Source organism: Alternaria postmessia (genome assembly GCF_024291825.1).
Source record: "Alternaria postmessia strain BMP 2775 chromosome Unknown scaffold_196, whole genome shotgun sequence".
In the NCBI taxonomy this organism is placed as follows: Eukaryota; Fungi; Ascomycota; class Dothideomycetes; order Pleosporales; family Pleosporaceae; genus Alternaria; species Alternaria postmessia.
The window spans coordinates 2,919-19,183 of NW_026260269.1; the positions used below are offsets into that span (position 1 = coordinate 2,919).

The 16,265-nt window shown below is 35.8% G+C and overlaps 3 protein-coding genes across 3 annotated transcripts; all 3 read left to right on the forward strand.

Moving 5' to 3' along the window:
* Window positions 1–1,019: 1,019 nt before the first annotated feature.
* J4E82_011401 (uncharacterized protein) lies at window positions 1,020–2,765 on the forward strand (the record flags this gene model as incomplete). Its single annotated transcript, XM_051737607.1, has 3 exons — window positions 1,020–1,653; window positions 1,703–2,131; window positions 2,191–2,765. The coding sequence occupies 3 exons, from the start codon at window positions 1,020–1,022 to the stop codon at window positions 2,763–2,765; spliced, it is 1,638 nt and encodes a 545-aa protein (XP_051582633.1).
* A 1,005-nt stretch (window positions 2,766–3,770) lies between these two features.
* Window positions 3,771–4,866, forward strand: J4E82_011402 (uncharacterized protein; the record flags this gene model as incomplete). Its single annotated transcript, XM_051737608.1, has 2 exons — window positions 3,771–4,084; window positions 4,140–4,866. 2 exons carry the CDS (start codon window positions 3,771–3,773, stop codon window positions 4,864–4,866), a joined length of 1,041 nt encoding a protein of 346 aa, XP_051582634.1.
* A 762-nt stretch (window positions 4,867–5,628) lies between these two features.
* Window positions 5,629–7,453, forward strand: J4E82_011403 (uncharacterized protein; the record flags this gene model as incomplete). Its single annotated transcript, XM_051737609.1, has 3 exons — window positions 5,629–6,698; window positions 6,748–6,942; window positions 7,003–7,453. Coding segments are annotated over 3 exons (1,716 nt in total), but the record flags the coding sequence as incomplete, so codon positions are not given.
* Between the last annotated feature and the right edge of the window lie 8,812 nt (window positions 7,454–16,265).

Consider the following 16,265-nt stretch of genomic DNA (forward strand, 5'->3'; position numbering starts at 1 on the left):
CACCGAGCTTTTATCACTTCTTGATAGTAGCCCGGAAGAGAATGAGGGCAAAGGCTGGCTAAAACACAAGATCGACCAGGGCCATGTGATAGGGTTCTGGACGATGGCTGCAAATGCGAGAACACATGCTGTAAGCAGCGACGATGTCGCACGGTTCCAGCACGGAGAGTGGGAGAAGCCTGTCGCTCAGAGGAGGCGTGGAACGGATGACGTATTGCCGCTTTGGCGAGGCGGGCCAATTTGGGTGGGTGGTCACAGCTGGGCTGTATGGAAACTCTTGGGAGTGCGGGTTTACGAGGACAGGAAACAACAGTAGTTGGGGAACTTGCTCTGGTCACCGTGGCAGATACAGCGAGAGGATTACCCTTGGGGCGCTGGGTGTGGGGGGTTTTCGCGACAACTTGGTGTGACGGTTTTCGCATGTTCACGGCGAACGCTTATGTCAAGGCTTACATAGCATCGCAAACTGCGAAAGCTTTGTTGGCGGATCTAGACTCTTGCATGCGAAACCGAAACCCGCTTTTCTTTTGCCCGAAGAAACCGTTTTTGCGCACCTTAATATCATGAGATGGTGCCTTTGACAGCGGCCGAGGTTCGGCAGACCCGCTTTTCTTCGCTCTAACGACGCAATTCCGCGCTCACGTAAAGCTTTACAACCTGAACTATCAGCATGCAAATGTCGAGTACGTTAGGCGACAAGCTAGCTCGTAAAGCGCGTCGCTATGTATCTTGTAGGCAGATCTCCCTCTTCTTTGGAAAACGATATTGATTTTCACACGGACATTTTCTGCACCCGCGTCCAAACACGTCGGTAGTCGATCAGCACTGTCGCCATCGCGGTTCCATCTCGGAACGTGCAGCCAAAACAACTCAGGCGCGAAAATTGAAAGTCTTTCATCATCGCTCAGCTTCCAAGGACACGACTTAATACCTCCGAGCCGTCCCTTACGACTCAAAGACATTTGCAAGATCACATCCGACGAAATCCTTGCTTTGTCGTGTCCTCGAAGCGTCTAAGAATGGACGAGACCAGATTATCACCCGACCCAACGGTCGAGAAACTTTCTTCTCCTCCAGATAGCGACCTCGACTACAGTGATTCCCACGAAGACATGGATCGCCACAGCTCTCACGCCTCTGCGCACGCTTCTAAGCAGCACCAGGACCTGGAATTAGCGAAAACCAAGTCTATTGCAGAGACCATGTCTCCAATGCGCGAGATTCTCTTCGTCGGCCTGCTTTGTTCTGCTCAATTCGTCACTCAAGCAGGTCTCCTCGGTACCTTGAATATCCTGCACATCATCGGACCTGATCTTGGCATCACCGACCCTGGCATCTTGTCCTGGCTGATAGCAGGCTATTCACTAACGGTTGGCACTTTCATCCTTTTGTCCGGTCGATGTGGAGATCTGTTCGGATACAAGAACATGCTGATCGTGGGCTTTGTTTGGTTCGCTATCTGGAACATAGTGGCTGGATGCAGTGTGTACGTTGACGGGAATGGCGGCCAAGTGCTGTTCATCTTCTCACGTGTGTTGGGTGGCATCGGGCCAGCAATATTGCTGCCTAATGCACTCGGCCTCTTAGGCGCAACATACAATGAGGGAAGGAGGAAGGATATGGTTTTCTCGCTGTTTGGAGCATGCGCACCCGGCAAGTATTCTTTGATCGATTCCTTGGTATGCTTTCTAACGTTTTGTAGGTGGTGCTGTAGTCGGCGGGACATTCGCTGGGTTATGGTCGCTTTTGTGGTGGCCGTGGACCTTTTGGACGTTTGGCATTGCGCTCTTCTGCCTTGCCTCTTTGTCAATCTTCATTCTTCCCTCGGTGCCTCTTGATGCGGATGTTCGCAGTCTCTCCCATAGAGAGCGAATTCGCGAGCTTGACCTCCTCGGCGCAAGCGTGGGTATCACCGCCATGATATTATTCAACTTTGCCTGGAACCAAGCACCAGGCTTTGGATGGGAGCACCCGTACATCTACGTGTTGCTAATAATCGGCATTCTTTTGTTTCCGGTCTTCTTTTGGATAGAGATCAAAGTTGCCAAGAAGCCCCTCATCCCGTTCGACGTTCTTAGCACGGATGTCTCATTCGTGTTGACCTGCATAGCATGCGGCTGGGCTGCATTCGGTAAGTAACGACCTTACCAAAGTACGTGTAGGGGAAAATCTTATTGACAGCGAATGCAGGTATCTGGGTCTATTACTTCATCCAATTTCTCCAACAGCTGCGAGGCGACTCTCCTCTCCTGACGATGGCTCATCTCTGTCCTGTCGCAATTTCAGGCTTCATCGCCGCCGTTACCACCGGCCATGTCATCTCACGTATCGGTCCAGGATGGGTTATGCTCATCAGTATGCTTGCTTTCTTGACAGGTAGTATCCTCGTCGCTACACTGCCAATCGGCCAAGTGTATTGGGCGCAGACATTCGTCACCACGCTTATCATTCCATGGGGCATGGACATGAGCTTTCCTGCTGGCACACTGATTATGAGTAACGCTGTTGCTAAGAAACACCAAGGTATGGCGGCGAGCTTAGTCAACACCATCGTGAACTACAGTATCAGTATCGGGGTTGGCATTGCGGGCACAGTGGAGGTGCATGTCAACAATGGCGGAGCGACGGTCTCAGACAAACTGAGCGGCTATCGAGGTGCCATGTACGTTAGTGTCGGACTGAGCGGCATGGGTGTGGTGACAAGTTTGTTGTTCCTGCTCAAGATGCAACTGAGGGAGGGGAAAGCGCGAGCAAGGGACGTGTAATTGCGTTCTACCCATAGGAGAAGGCGACTGGTCGTACCTACCAGAGAAACACTGAGAGTTGTCAAGTTTGTAGCCTGTGTCTGCACCCCTTCCATGGATGAGCATGTGATTACGTCATCATGTGAGATTATCCCCGCCACCACTCTCGTCCTCATTCGCAAGCATCATGTCAGCCGTTCATCACCAGTCTAAGACACCAGCGCCACATTTAGTAGCCCAACTCATAAAAGCTTAGCAGTTCCGACTTCTTTCGGTGAAATTTGCGCTCGAGTTAGTTGCGGAGCCAATTTCCCTAGCTGACAGAGTATACAACAGTGTTTGCCTCTGCCCTGCAACTCACAAGAAGCGCGTTTTGTTACATACGACTTTCCGAAATATCTGCGCAACAGGTTGGAACAAAGTACTCACCACAACCGGCCTCGCGTTCATCTCACGCAGTACTCCAAGTGCTCTTCTGGTCCCATAATGGCGCTTCCATTCGACGCACCGATCCATAAGCTACCGGAGGAGCTGCTACTGCAGATCGCGACTCATCTTCCCGACTCGGCCGCACCCAGGTCTCTCAAAAGTCTATGTCTCACGTCTCGCAAGTTCCGTGCGGCTGGGCAGGAGGTTCTGCATACTGTAGCGAAGCTATCGATCTCCTGTGGCTGTCACTCCAAGATAAACCCTCTTCTGAGGCTCCTTCGTACGCTCTTCGATCGCCCTGATCTTGCAACCCAAGTGAAAAGCTTACGCATCAGAACTGTACGCAAGAGTGTCGCAAAGATCTGTGAAGAGCAAGGATTTAGCCTTGCGCCGTTGCGCACGCGAAGTTTAGCAAGGCTGGAAGAACTAGGCTACAAGAAGCATCCCTGGCATAAAACGATTCAAAACTCGATTGAGTCAGGGTTTGCTGGGATTTTACTTTTACTCCTTCCAAACCTCACACACCTCGAGTTCTGGGTCAAGGATCATCATCGAGGTCCGCCATCAAGCGAGTGCATATCGGGGCTTTTTGGGGGCATGTCCGCCCCTGACAGCATCGTCAACGGATGGGGTACTCTTCGTCATCTCACTACTAGTGATACACATCTGTTCAAGTCCGGGATCAATTTTGCTAGCCTGACAAGCTTGGACCTGAAAACGATTTCCATTGGCACCATTCTGCGTCTCAACGGACCTGGATGTCTGGAGGGTGCCGAGAACCTTGAGGACCTAGCTTTGACTGTATCGGTACATTTTGCTGATCGTCTCCTCATCGAAAAGGCCGAAATACAACTTGGTGATCTTTTCGACGCACTCGGTTGCGTTCAGCTTCGAAGCCTCAAGATACTACTGTAAGACCACACATTTGCCTTTTGCGGTAAACATGCTAAGCTCTCACTCTTGCAGTATCAATGACGGCTACCACATTGGTGATGACTTGAATACGCAGCTTGAAGGAGGCTACTTCATGGATCAATTGAATAGCATGAAAAGCACCTTAGAGACGCTTGCTATCACGCTTGAAATAACCGATGATGACTCAGAGCTCGAGTGGCTGCTCGATATGATAACAAGTCCGAAGGATTCACTTAAGCACTTCGACGTCTTGAGACATCTCGTCCTTCCGCAAGCATTCCTCTTTGCTGTCGGATCCATGCCTTGGGAGAGCAAATCCTGCCGACCAAAGGATTTGCCACCCAAGCTAGAGACACTAGAGATCTATTATCCTAGCGAAGAAGTTGAGAATTGGGTGGCAGGCTTCGTGTCGGCGGATACTGACGACGCCAAGCCGCCTCCGGTTCTCAAAGAGATCACCTTGACTTGTCGAGACGAAGTTGGTGCACCAGCCTCGTATTTCTCCAGCGAAGTTGACAAGATCTGGTGGGAGCTAGCAACGGACCTTGGAATTGATTCGTATACGTACTGTCAGATTCAAGAGCATAGATCTAACTTGGCAGAGTCATGGTATAAAGGAAGCCTAGACACAGCCGCTAGTGAAGAAGACCAGGATGAAGAGGAGGAGGAGGAGTGGAACAATGACACCGATAGCGATAAGCCTGAGGGTGACGACGATATGCCAGATCTCACCCATTTGGCGGACCATATCCCAGAATCTATTGAAACTGTGGACTAGACGGGACAGAATCTTAGTGGTTGAAGACATGGCCGTGATATGTTATCACGCATGACTAGCGTACGGATTCGTGGGTCTAGAAGCTCATTGGAGAGTTGGCGGCGTTCATGCAGGTTCCCGGTCAGCGATACGAACCGAACTTCGACCCACCCTCTATACATAGCCGAGATAGTTCTGCATGCATCCAATATTGGACACTACGCCTGCTGAGGACTATAGTAGTTTAGATTAACCAGTTGCGTCCCATAGTAACAGCGGAGTCCGAATACCCGGTCCGGTCTTGGAGCGCGTGCTGCCAGGCTCTCGTTATGCAGCTAGTATGCACGCTAATATATCCCACAGCCAGAGTATACAACCAACCTGGAGCAAGCAGTGCTATACCTATCGCTAAGGTAGGCTGCGAGACTCTCATCGCCACATGGCGTTCTTTACGAGAACAAATATTTCATATTCCACCATTGCCCTAGTTCGGTGCCGTCGTAACTTGGCGATGGCTACCATATGTCTATGTTTAGACATGAGTGTGTTATGGACAGGCTTTGCACTGGAACCACTGGATTTGTTGTCGTTGGATGTGTGTCACACCGTGCTTGCAAAGCCGGGTGAAGAACCAATGCGAAACACGCGATGCTGATGGGCTTAGGGCGTCGCGTAAGCTGACCAGCGCTTGGGACTTCGTCGAGAGCTATAAGTTGAGAGGCCTTCCCATCACAAGACTCACATCAGCATCAGATAAGCTAAACTCGTCTACGCTGGTTCAATATGGGATTCACGTTCTCTATATCAGCGATTCTCATCGCATCCGCAATCTTCGTTGGTCTTGTCGATTCTGCCTCTATTGCTATCAGCCGCTCCGGATGGACCGCCACGTCGGACAGTTTCCAGGCTGGTAATGAGCCTTATCGAGCGCTCGATGGGAATGGAACAAGCTTCTGGCACTCCAAGTATGAGCCCGCCCCTGTTGACCCTCTGCCTAACTGGATAATTGTCGACATGAAATCGTCATATAATGTGAACGCAGTCAGCCTGCAACCGCGTCCGAGTGACAACGCGAACGGCAGAATTGGAGGTCACAAGATTGAAGTCAGTTCCGACAACACAAGCTGGCAGATCGCCGCTGTTGGTACATACAACAACGATGCATCCACGAAGAAAACCTTCTTTGTCCCAAGACCAGCGCGGTATATAAGAATTACTGCAACGTCCGAAGCGCAGAACAACGTCAATCAGTGGACGGCCATCGCTGAAATCAACATCTTTGAAGACACAACATACGCCCCACCAGCAGCAGGCAAGGGCTTGTGGGAAAAGACCGTGAATTTTCCGCTCATACCGGCAGCTGCGGCATTGCTTCCAAACGGGAAAGTGCTGATGTGGTCGGCGTTCGCGAAAGACAACTTCGGTGGCCAAAGAGGTTTCACTCAAACGGGAATCTACGATCCTGCTACAGGCGAGTCCACGCAATTGGAAGTATCGAACACACAACACGACATGTTTTGCCCCGGCATCTCAATGGACTTCAACGGTCGGGTCATTGTCACGGGTGGCAGCGACGCGGCGAAGACCAGTGTCTATGACCCATTAGAAGGAGCATGGAATCCAGGAAGTAACATGCGTATAGCTAGGGGATATCAATCCACTACTACGTGCTCGGATGGACGCATTTTCAACATTGGCGGCTCTTGGAGCGGAGGAACTGGTGGCAAGAATGGAGAAATATACAACCCCACTTCGAATGCATGGACCCTGTTGCAGAACGCTCTTGTCAGTCCCATGCTTACGGCCGATCGTGGTGGCGTATGGCGTTCAGACAATCATGCCTGGCTTTTCGGGTAAGTGGTGCGCATGCTTGGTATCGTTCGTCAAAATGACAAAATCTAGCTGGAAAAACCAATCAGTCTTTCAAGCTGGGCCTTCTATCGCAATGAACTGGTACGACACTGTTGGAGCTGGTAGCACCACAGGTGCTGGAAACCGTTTGGACGATGGGCACGCTATGAATGGGAACGCTGTTATGTTTGACGCCACAGCCGGAAAGATACTCACGGCAGGAGGGGCTGCAGACTATGAGAACAGGTATGGAAATCAATGCTGAAGACCGTGGGCCATGTGCATGCTAACGGCGACCCCGCTTAGTGACGGACGAACGAATGCGTATGTTGTCACCATTAGTACACCCAAGACAAATCCGACTGTTACGAAGACACAGCCTATGATGTATGCGCGTGGTTTCGCCAATAGTGTGGTATTGCCCGATGGCACCGTTTTTGTTACGGGCGGACAATCGCGACTCCAACCGTTTAGGGACGATACGGCACAGCTTACGCCTGAACTCTGGGATCCCGCAACTGGGAGATGGACACAGCTCAACCCCATGCAGATTCCGCGAACATACCACTCGGTTGCGATTCTTCTTCCAGATGCAACGATTTTCACCGGCGGTGGTGGTTTGTGTGGTCCATGCACACAGTACGGTGGGGTACCAGAAAGTAACCACTTCGACGCCGAAATCTTCTTACCACCTTACCTTCTGAACACTGATGGAACAAGACGTGTTCGCCCTGTCATAAGTACCGTAGCGTCTAGCGTTAGAATAGGTGCAACCTTAAGCATCACAACGACGGGAGTTGTGACGAGGTTCTCGCTGGTCAGGTTCGGCACAGCAACTCACACAGTCAACACAGATCAGAGAAGGATCCCATTAACATCTACGGGAAGTGGCACTAGTTATACTGTGACTGTTCCAAGCGATCCGGGGGTAGCATTACCAGGGTTTTGGTTGTTGTTTGCGATCGACTCTAGCGGCACACCTAGCGTAGGCAAGACTATTAAGCTAGTAGTGTAGAGCTAGAAGTCTACATTAGACATATAGATTTAAAGTGTTTTTTTTTACCCTACTTGTAGAGTCCCTAAGGATGTAATATATAAGATAGAAGTATAAATACAATTAGCTAAACTAGAAACACTTGTAATTAGCTATAGTTGTAATTATAGTAATTTAAGAGGTTAATATTATATAAAAAACCTTATAGTATAGCGTTTTAAACTTATAAAAAGTTTATAATATATATAATTATAAAGTATTTTTTTTTCTATCTTTTTATTCGTAGATATATATCTATTTTTCTACTAATCTAGATATACTAAAAAGATTAATTTCTTTTTATATAATATTAAAACTATATATAATATTAAACTAGCGTTACAAAAGCTATATAATATTAGATATATAGCAATTATAAGTTTTAATATTACTTGTATATATATATAGCTCTAATCTATACTAAAGAACGTACTACAACCTAGTTCTAAGTAAATATATATATATATATATATATAAGTAATATATTTAAGAGAGATATATATTTTTAGAGTAAAGTAGTATAGAAGATAATATATAAATATAGATTAGGAATACTTCTAAAAACTTAGAACTGTAATAATTACTTATAAGTTAAAACTAGATTTAGTAATATAGATAACGTACGAGTAATATAATATAAGTATAAGACTATTATATTATACTATATTATATTATAGTAGAAGTGTAACTTTAAATACTTATATAGCTTTACTATATATGTCTATATATATACTTATTTAGAAATATTAAAGATAATAAATAAAGCTATAAAACTCTAGCGCTTAATATTATTATTAAGATAAAAAGAGTACTTTTTAAAACTTTATAATATAATTAAATACATTAATTATAACTTAGTAGGTTTATATTCAATAGATATTAATAACTATAGTTAATAGTAGGTGATAAGAGATTTAAACTATAAAATTTAAACTTTAAAAAATACTAAAATATAACCTTTAAAATTCTCTTTTTAACTTTAATACTTTAATATCTTAAGCTCTATTATTATACTTGTTCTTACTATTTTTAATATAGAGTATATTATTATATATAATAGAACTATAACTACTAAAGGCTAAGTATTCAAGAACTTAGTAGTAACTACAAGTAAAACTATAATTGAAGCTGCTATTAAATATAGTAATTACTTAGTTATTACTAATACAACCTGTTTTACTAGTAACTTATATTACTAGTTCTAAGACTATATATACTCTTTTAGTATTGTCTATTAGTATACTAGTAAAAAGTTTAGTAAAATACTTAGTAGAGATATAAGTATAGTAAATAGGTTTCTTACTCTAAACTAAAATATCTAAGTATAGTAGTTATATAATAAGTATTTAGCTTAGGTTACAATAACTCTTAAGTATAAAGACTACTATATATAGATATTTTCTATAAATCTTTCTGCTTAATACGCCTAGATAGACAGCTTAGATATACTAATATATATCACTTCTTCTACCTTTTTATTTTTATTCTGCTACTAACCTTTTATTTATTATATTTAGCTTACTTATATACGTTAACTATTTTTTAAAGCTTATTTAGCTTATCTATATATATAACTAGCTAGCTAGTTTAATTAATGTATTTAAGAGGCGGATAACTAAAAAAAGAAAAGTAAAAATAATGAAAAGTATAGTAGTAGAGTTGGTTAAGCTGTAAGTAATTATAAAGTTACTTAATTTAATTTTAGAAAGTTAAGAAAGATATTAACTATATACTATTTTTCTAACTAAGTAGGTATTCTTCTAACTAGCTTAGGTAATAAAGTATATTAGGTATAATTTATTACTATTATACTTATATTTACATCCTTAACACGCTTAGAAGAATAATAGCTTAACTATACTAATTACTAATACTACTTCTGTCTTTCTATCTCTATCCTTCTACTATCTACTTATTAGTTATATCTAACTTGCCTACGTAAGCTATCTCTAAAGCGTTCTTAATTTGTATACACGCGCGTAATTAGTTAATTTAATTAGTTTATTTAGAAAGAAGACAAGAACAAATATAAAGATAAAAATAAAAATAAAAAAGATTTATAAAAGCAGAGGAGCTTTATTTAAAAGTAATTAAAGAAGTACTTAACTTAGTTCTAATAATTTATAGAAGACTAGAACTATAAGCTATTTTTTAAGCTATATAGGTATATTTAAGATACCCTTTCTTTTATAGCTATAAGTTATTAGTCTTTAACTTTATTACGTAAAAGTATAACAGCTTTTATTACAAATAACTACGTTCCTACTACTTAGTATATAATAAGTTACGTTCTTTTTTAATAGCTTTAGCTAGCAGTAACATATAAAGATAATTATAAGCTAGAAGTCTAAAAAGAATTAGTAATATTAAGTTCTTCTATAGGTCTAGAATAAAGCAAATATAGATTTAAAAGTATTTTTTTAGTATTCTATACCTCTAGGTATATAAAGTACTAGTAAAGTATTATTACTATAATAAAAATAGTATTAGAGTAGAAATTGCTATAAGTAATAGCTATTCTAGAGAGATAGATTTAGATATATTAGTTAATAACTATAGATATAATTATAGATACAAATATAATTATAGATATAAAATTAATACTCTATTATAAGTCTAGAAGTATGGGAATATTATATACTCTTTAAAGTCTGCTTATTAAGTCTGATACCTAAGTATATTACTAGGTTTTATAGGCTCTCTCTCTAAGTACTATAGTCTATCTCTCTAATATAACTTAGTAATAACAATATCACAACGCTATAGTCTAATAAGATTTCTTTTCTTACTTGTAATAGACTTACTTAGAGTTACTTAAAAGTCTCCTATAGTCTCTTTTTAGACAGCTATAATTATAACTAATACTAAATTAGAGAATATTAACTTTCTACTAAACTATAAAAATACTTAAACGTTATTATTCTTCAAATCTACTATATTCTATAGTATTAGCCTAGGTAAGATAAGCAACTAAATAATACATAATATAGCTAATTAGAGCAGGTTAACTTTTGTTTAAAGTATTTTCTACTTTATACTAAAACTACATTTTATCCTATTATATAACGCCTGCGCTACTAATAGATTAAAAGAATATAATATAAAGCTTAAGTTTAAATTACTTTAACTACGTTCTACTATAAAAAAACTTCTTTCTAGTATTAATTCGTTATAGATTCTAAGCAAAGAGTAAAATACTTAACACAGCTAAAATTACAGTATTATAACAGAATAGCAGTATACTTACAAGAGTAGAAGCTTTTAGACGCTTAATAAAAAAATATAAGAAAACTATATAGTAAGTCTATTCTTAATTATAGTATAGTTTTTATAATATTAATCTAATTCTATTATAGTTTTAGTTATAGTTATTACTAATTCTGTTAAGACTAGGCGGTTATTAGCTATAGTTTAATTATATATTATAATTAGCTTTATATTATAGAGAGTATACCTAAGTATAATAGTTAAGCGTAAGATATTAAAGTATAAAAGTTAAGAGAAGAATCTTTACATTAATATTTAAATATTTTTTAGAGTTTATATTCTCTAGTTTAAAAAGTACACTACTTACTAGAAACTTTAATAATAAATATCTTCTTAAGATTATACAACTTAACTATTATTAAGTTATTTAATTATATTACAGGGTTCTAGAAATACTCTTCTTATTTAACGTTAACGTTTACTACTAGAGTTTAATAGCTTTAGTTATAATCTATAAGAATTTGTAGATAAGTATATATATAGCTATATATATTAGAATTGAGTAAGTATTTATAAATACACTTCTACTATAATCTAATATAGTATAACTTAATAGCATCTTACCTACGTTTTATTACTAGTATATTAATTATATAAATAATCTAGAAATAAGCTTTATACTATAGTATTTTACTTGATTAATAATAAAGGCGTTAAAGTTCTAAGTAGTAAAGTAGCTATTCTAATATCCTTTTTAATATCTAGTGTCTAGAAGCTTCTACCTTCGTAAGTATACTACTGTTCTATTATAAGTCTATAATATACTAGCTGTGTTAAACACTTTACTTGATACTTATATTCTATAAAGAATTATTACTATAACGTAGTTGTTAAGATTCTAATAAAAAGTGAAAATTACTAAATATATATTATATAACTATAATTAGCTAGTTAATATTTATATACTTACTTAACTTACTTAGATACATACTATAAAGTATAAGTTAATACAAAAGACAAAAGTATATTTCTCTAGTATTAATATACTAGTTAAAGGTATCAAGATATATTAATTAAGATTAGCTATTTGAAACAGACCTTTTAAGCCTTTTAGTAATTTATAGTAAATAAAAAGCTATTAATATAGATTATCCTTAGTATTAGGTCTTTTTATAGGTTAAAAATATAGGTAATATAAGCTTTAAGCTATCTCTATACTCCTAAGTAGACAGAAAATAGAGTAGGCCTTAGTACTAGAAAGTATTTAATATTATTAAAGAACTTACTATACCTTATAGCAATAAAATAGAAAAAACTTTCTTTTGTCTTTTTTAATATTAGTCTAAAAGCTATTATTTTATTTACGTATAAGTAATAAGGTAAAAGTACAACGCTATTAAGTGATATAATATAATATTATAGTAGAAGTGTACTTCTTAATACTTACTTAGCCTTATTATATATATAGCTATATATATACTTGTCTAGAGGTTTTATTAATTATAGCTAAAGCTATAGATTTTATATAGAGTTGGTAAGCTACTATAAAGCTCTAGATAGTTACTATATAGCTTAATATTATAAGAAGAGTATAGCTGTGTTAGGAAGAACTATAGTTAATAGTAGGTAGCTAGAGTTTTAAACTATATAATTTAAATCTCAAAACAATATTTAAATATAAACTTAAATATCCTTTTCTTAGCTTCTATACTCTACTATGTTCTTCTTAATATATAGTAAGCTGTTATATATAACTATTTTATAGGTATAGGGCGATTAGTTATTAAGAGTCTTATAGTTAGCTTAACAACAACAATAATAATAACAATAATAAGTATAGACACTACGCTAACAGCCGCTAATTAATATAGTAAGAGTTAAGTTATCTTATGTATAGATTACTTTAGAAGTAACCTTAAGTACTAGATATAAGCTTATATGTAGCTAGTTAGCTTATTTAGGTTAAGTATAGAAGAGCTTAAAAGTAAGTTTAGTAAAAAACTATTTAAACTTAGACTTCTTCTTATTAGCACTATTCTTATACTAGCTAAGATAGATATAATTCTAGAAGACAAAGCCTTTACTTATACTTAAGATATATAAGTACAGTAGTTATATAATTTAGTTCTAGCTTATAGGGTAAGAACTGATAAGTAGAATAAGTACTTTAAAGACGTCCTTAATAGTCTATCTAATAGCTAGCTAAACTTTATTTATACTATTATTTAATTTCTAAGATAGGTATAATAAAAAGTTTTTATAAATACTAATAACGTAGTAGATAACTAATTTTCTAACTTAGACAGCTTAAAATATAATAATAAAGAACTTAAGTAGTCGCGTAACTAATATAGTTACCTTAGAGGCATACATAATCGAACTACTACTAAGCTATAGGTATTTGTAGTTACTTAGTAGTAATAGTAATTATAATTATAATAACAATAGCACTAGTGCTTGCGTTTATAATAAAGTAATTAATATAATATATACTATAATACTACTACTTAATCTTAGGGTAGTGTTAGTAATAGCTATAATAATAGGTACATCCTACTATATTACAACTATAGCAGCTTGTTGTGTAGGAGCAAAAAGTTAATATTTTAGCGTTAATAGAAACAGATATTCAAGTACACTAAGATCAGCTACTAATATTTCTTTGATAATATAATATAATATTATATACTAACATAGTTAAGTAATAATACATAATTTAGAAATACTATAGGCCCTGTTCCTAAGGCCTAGAAGGAATAACTACGTTTTACTAAAGAAAGAAACCTATTTTATAGTATTAATTAATTATAGATTGTAAGTATAGAGTAATGTGCTTAATATAGCTAATATTATAGGATTATACAATAGAATAGTAGTATGCTTACAAAGATAAAAGCCTCTAGACGCTAAATATTTAAAAAAAAAGAAGAAAAAAACAAAAACAAAACTTTATAATAACATAACATATAATAACTTTAAAACTCTTCGTACTTATAGATAATAAAAATAATATAGAGCTTAAATCTAATTTCCTGTTAGTATATAATACTTAGAAAAAGACAACTATTTATAAATTACTTAACTAAGGATTATAAGTACAAGATAAAGTACTTAATATAGCTAGTATTATAAGATTATAGTAACACAGTAGTATACCTATAGAGGTTAGAGCTTCTAGAGTTAGAATAGAATTATAAAAATTATTCTAATATCTAAAAGCTTTATAATAGCTATATTACTACTAACCTTTCTAAATAGGAGCTGTTATAACGCTAAACGCAATAGCTTATAATTAAAGCTTAGGATTTTCTTATTATATTACAAGAATTAGTTATAATACTATATTACTCTATTAATAATATTAGTATATATTAGTTGATGTTATAAGTACTAGTAGTTCTTCCTTGTAGTTTGATACTCTTTTGAAAATAATAACTCAATTATACTAGTATTTGATACTACTTTTATATTACTTTATATATTTTTTATTCTTTTAGTTATAGATAAGTAACTTATAAATACTATCTCTAAACTGTTATATAAACAGATATAATTAGTTCTTTTATTCAGATAATTCTTTTTAGAAATAAATATACTTCTATATAAAAGAACTTATATAAATAACAAGAGCTTATAATAGTAGAGTAGCTTTATTAATTAGTAATTAAAGAGTTCTCTAAGTTGCTTTCTAAAGATTAAACTAAACTAAAATTATTTTATTTTTTCTCTAGCTAGATATACGTTCTTGAGTTATTTTTTATTATATAACTATAGGCTACTAGCTTTAGGATCTACTATACAGAAGTGTAATACCCTTTACTTTATTACTACTACCTTCCTACTAATTTGTTAGTAAAAAAACTTTAAAAATAAGTATTGTAGCTAACGCTTACAACTTAGCGCGTAGAGCTTTAAGTTTATCTACTATACGCTACAATCCTTTAAAATACTTTATTATATAAGAATTTAAATATTAGTGCTAGAGACTACCTCTTTCTCTTTTAACGTAATTTGCTTTACTAAATAACTTAAGTATAGTAAAATCTATCACTACTTAATTTGTTTTTTATTTTAATTAACCTACTTAAAACTACTTATATATAGCTTTCTTAAGCTATATACACCTACGTAATTATTAAGCTAATTTAGTATATCTAATTAAGTAGAAAAAATAACAATTAAGACGTAGATTGTAAAAGCTTATATTAATAAGTTAGGATAAGCTATATTATACTAATTTAAGTAGATACTTAACTTAGTCTCTAAAGCTTACTAAAAGAATAAATATTATACTACTCTATTAATATTATAGACGTGCTACTTATAAGACGTAGGTATAACGCTATTAAGTAATATTATATCGTATTGTAGTAGAAGTTTACTATAAATAATTTACTAAGCTTTGCTATGTATATTTATATAAATACTTTTCTAACTATCTTATTAATAGTAACTATAGCTATAAAACTCTGGTGTTTAAGATTAATTCAAACAAAAAGAAAGTTTTTTAGGACCTTATAATATGCTAGTGTAATACGTGCTTAGTTAATACTAAGAAGTATATCCTTAGTGTTTTAGAAGTAGTTGCTATTTATCTATCCTTCTTTTATACAGCTATTATTAAGATATAATATACAATTCTTGCTTTTTAGACTTTATTTTAAATACTAGTAGCCTATATAAGTATTACTACACTTCTTTAGCTTTTATATATAAATGCATAACACCTGTATATCCTTCTCCTCTTAGCTGTGCTAAGGAGATGCATTAACATCCTTATAATAGTATTTTTATACACTTTAACACCTGTATAATAATATAATTAGATAGACTAATTATAACTTAGTATTTCTATTTTAAAGAAAATACTAATAACTATAGTTAATAGCAATGATACTGATTTTAGTTATATAGATTCTATATGGATCTCTATATCTAGAGATATATTATAACTTAGTATAGATGCTATAAAGTGTCTATAAATATCTAAGTTAACTTACTTTAATCTAATTTAAGTGTTAGATAGTAATAGTTAGCTTTATAGTAGATACTGTTTGAAAGATTATTAAGTAAGTAGTAATTTATCTTATATTATTATTCTAGATACAACAGGCAACTAAACATATATAATATAGCTAATTAAAGTAGAATAGCGTTTATGTAATTGTTTGCGCTACTAGCTTATAACATAATATACTACTATACTTTAATAGATCTTATATATAGCGTTTTGTTTGATTTAGCGTTTACAAGCTTATACTTTTATAACTATACTATTAAATTTCCTATAATACTATTATATTAGCTGTTTCAAGCACTTTACACTATG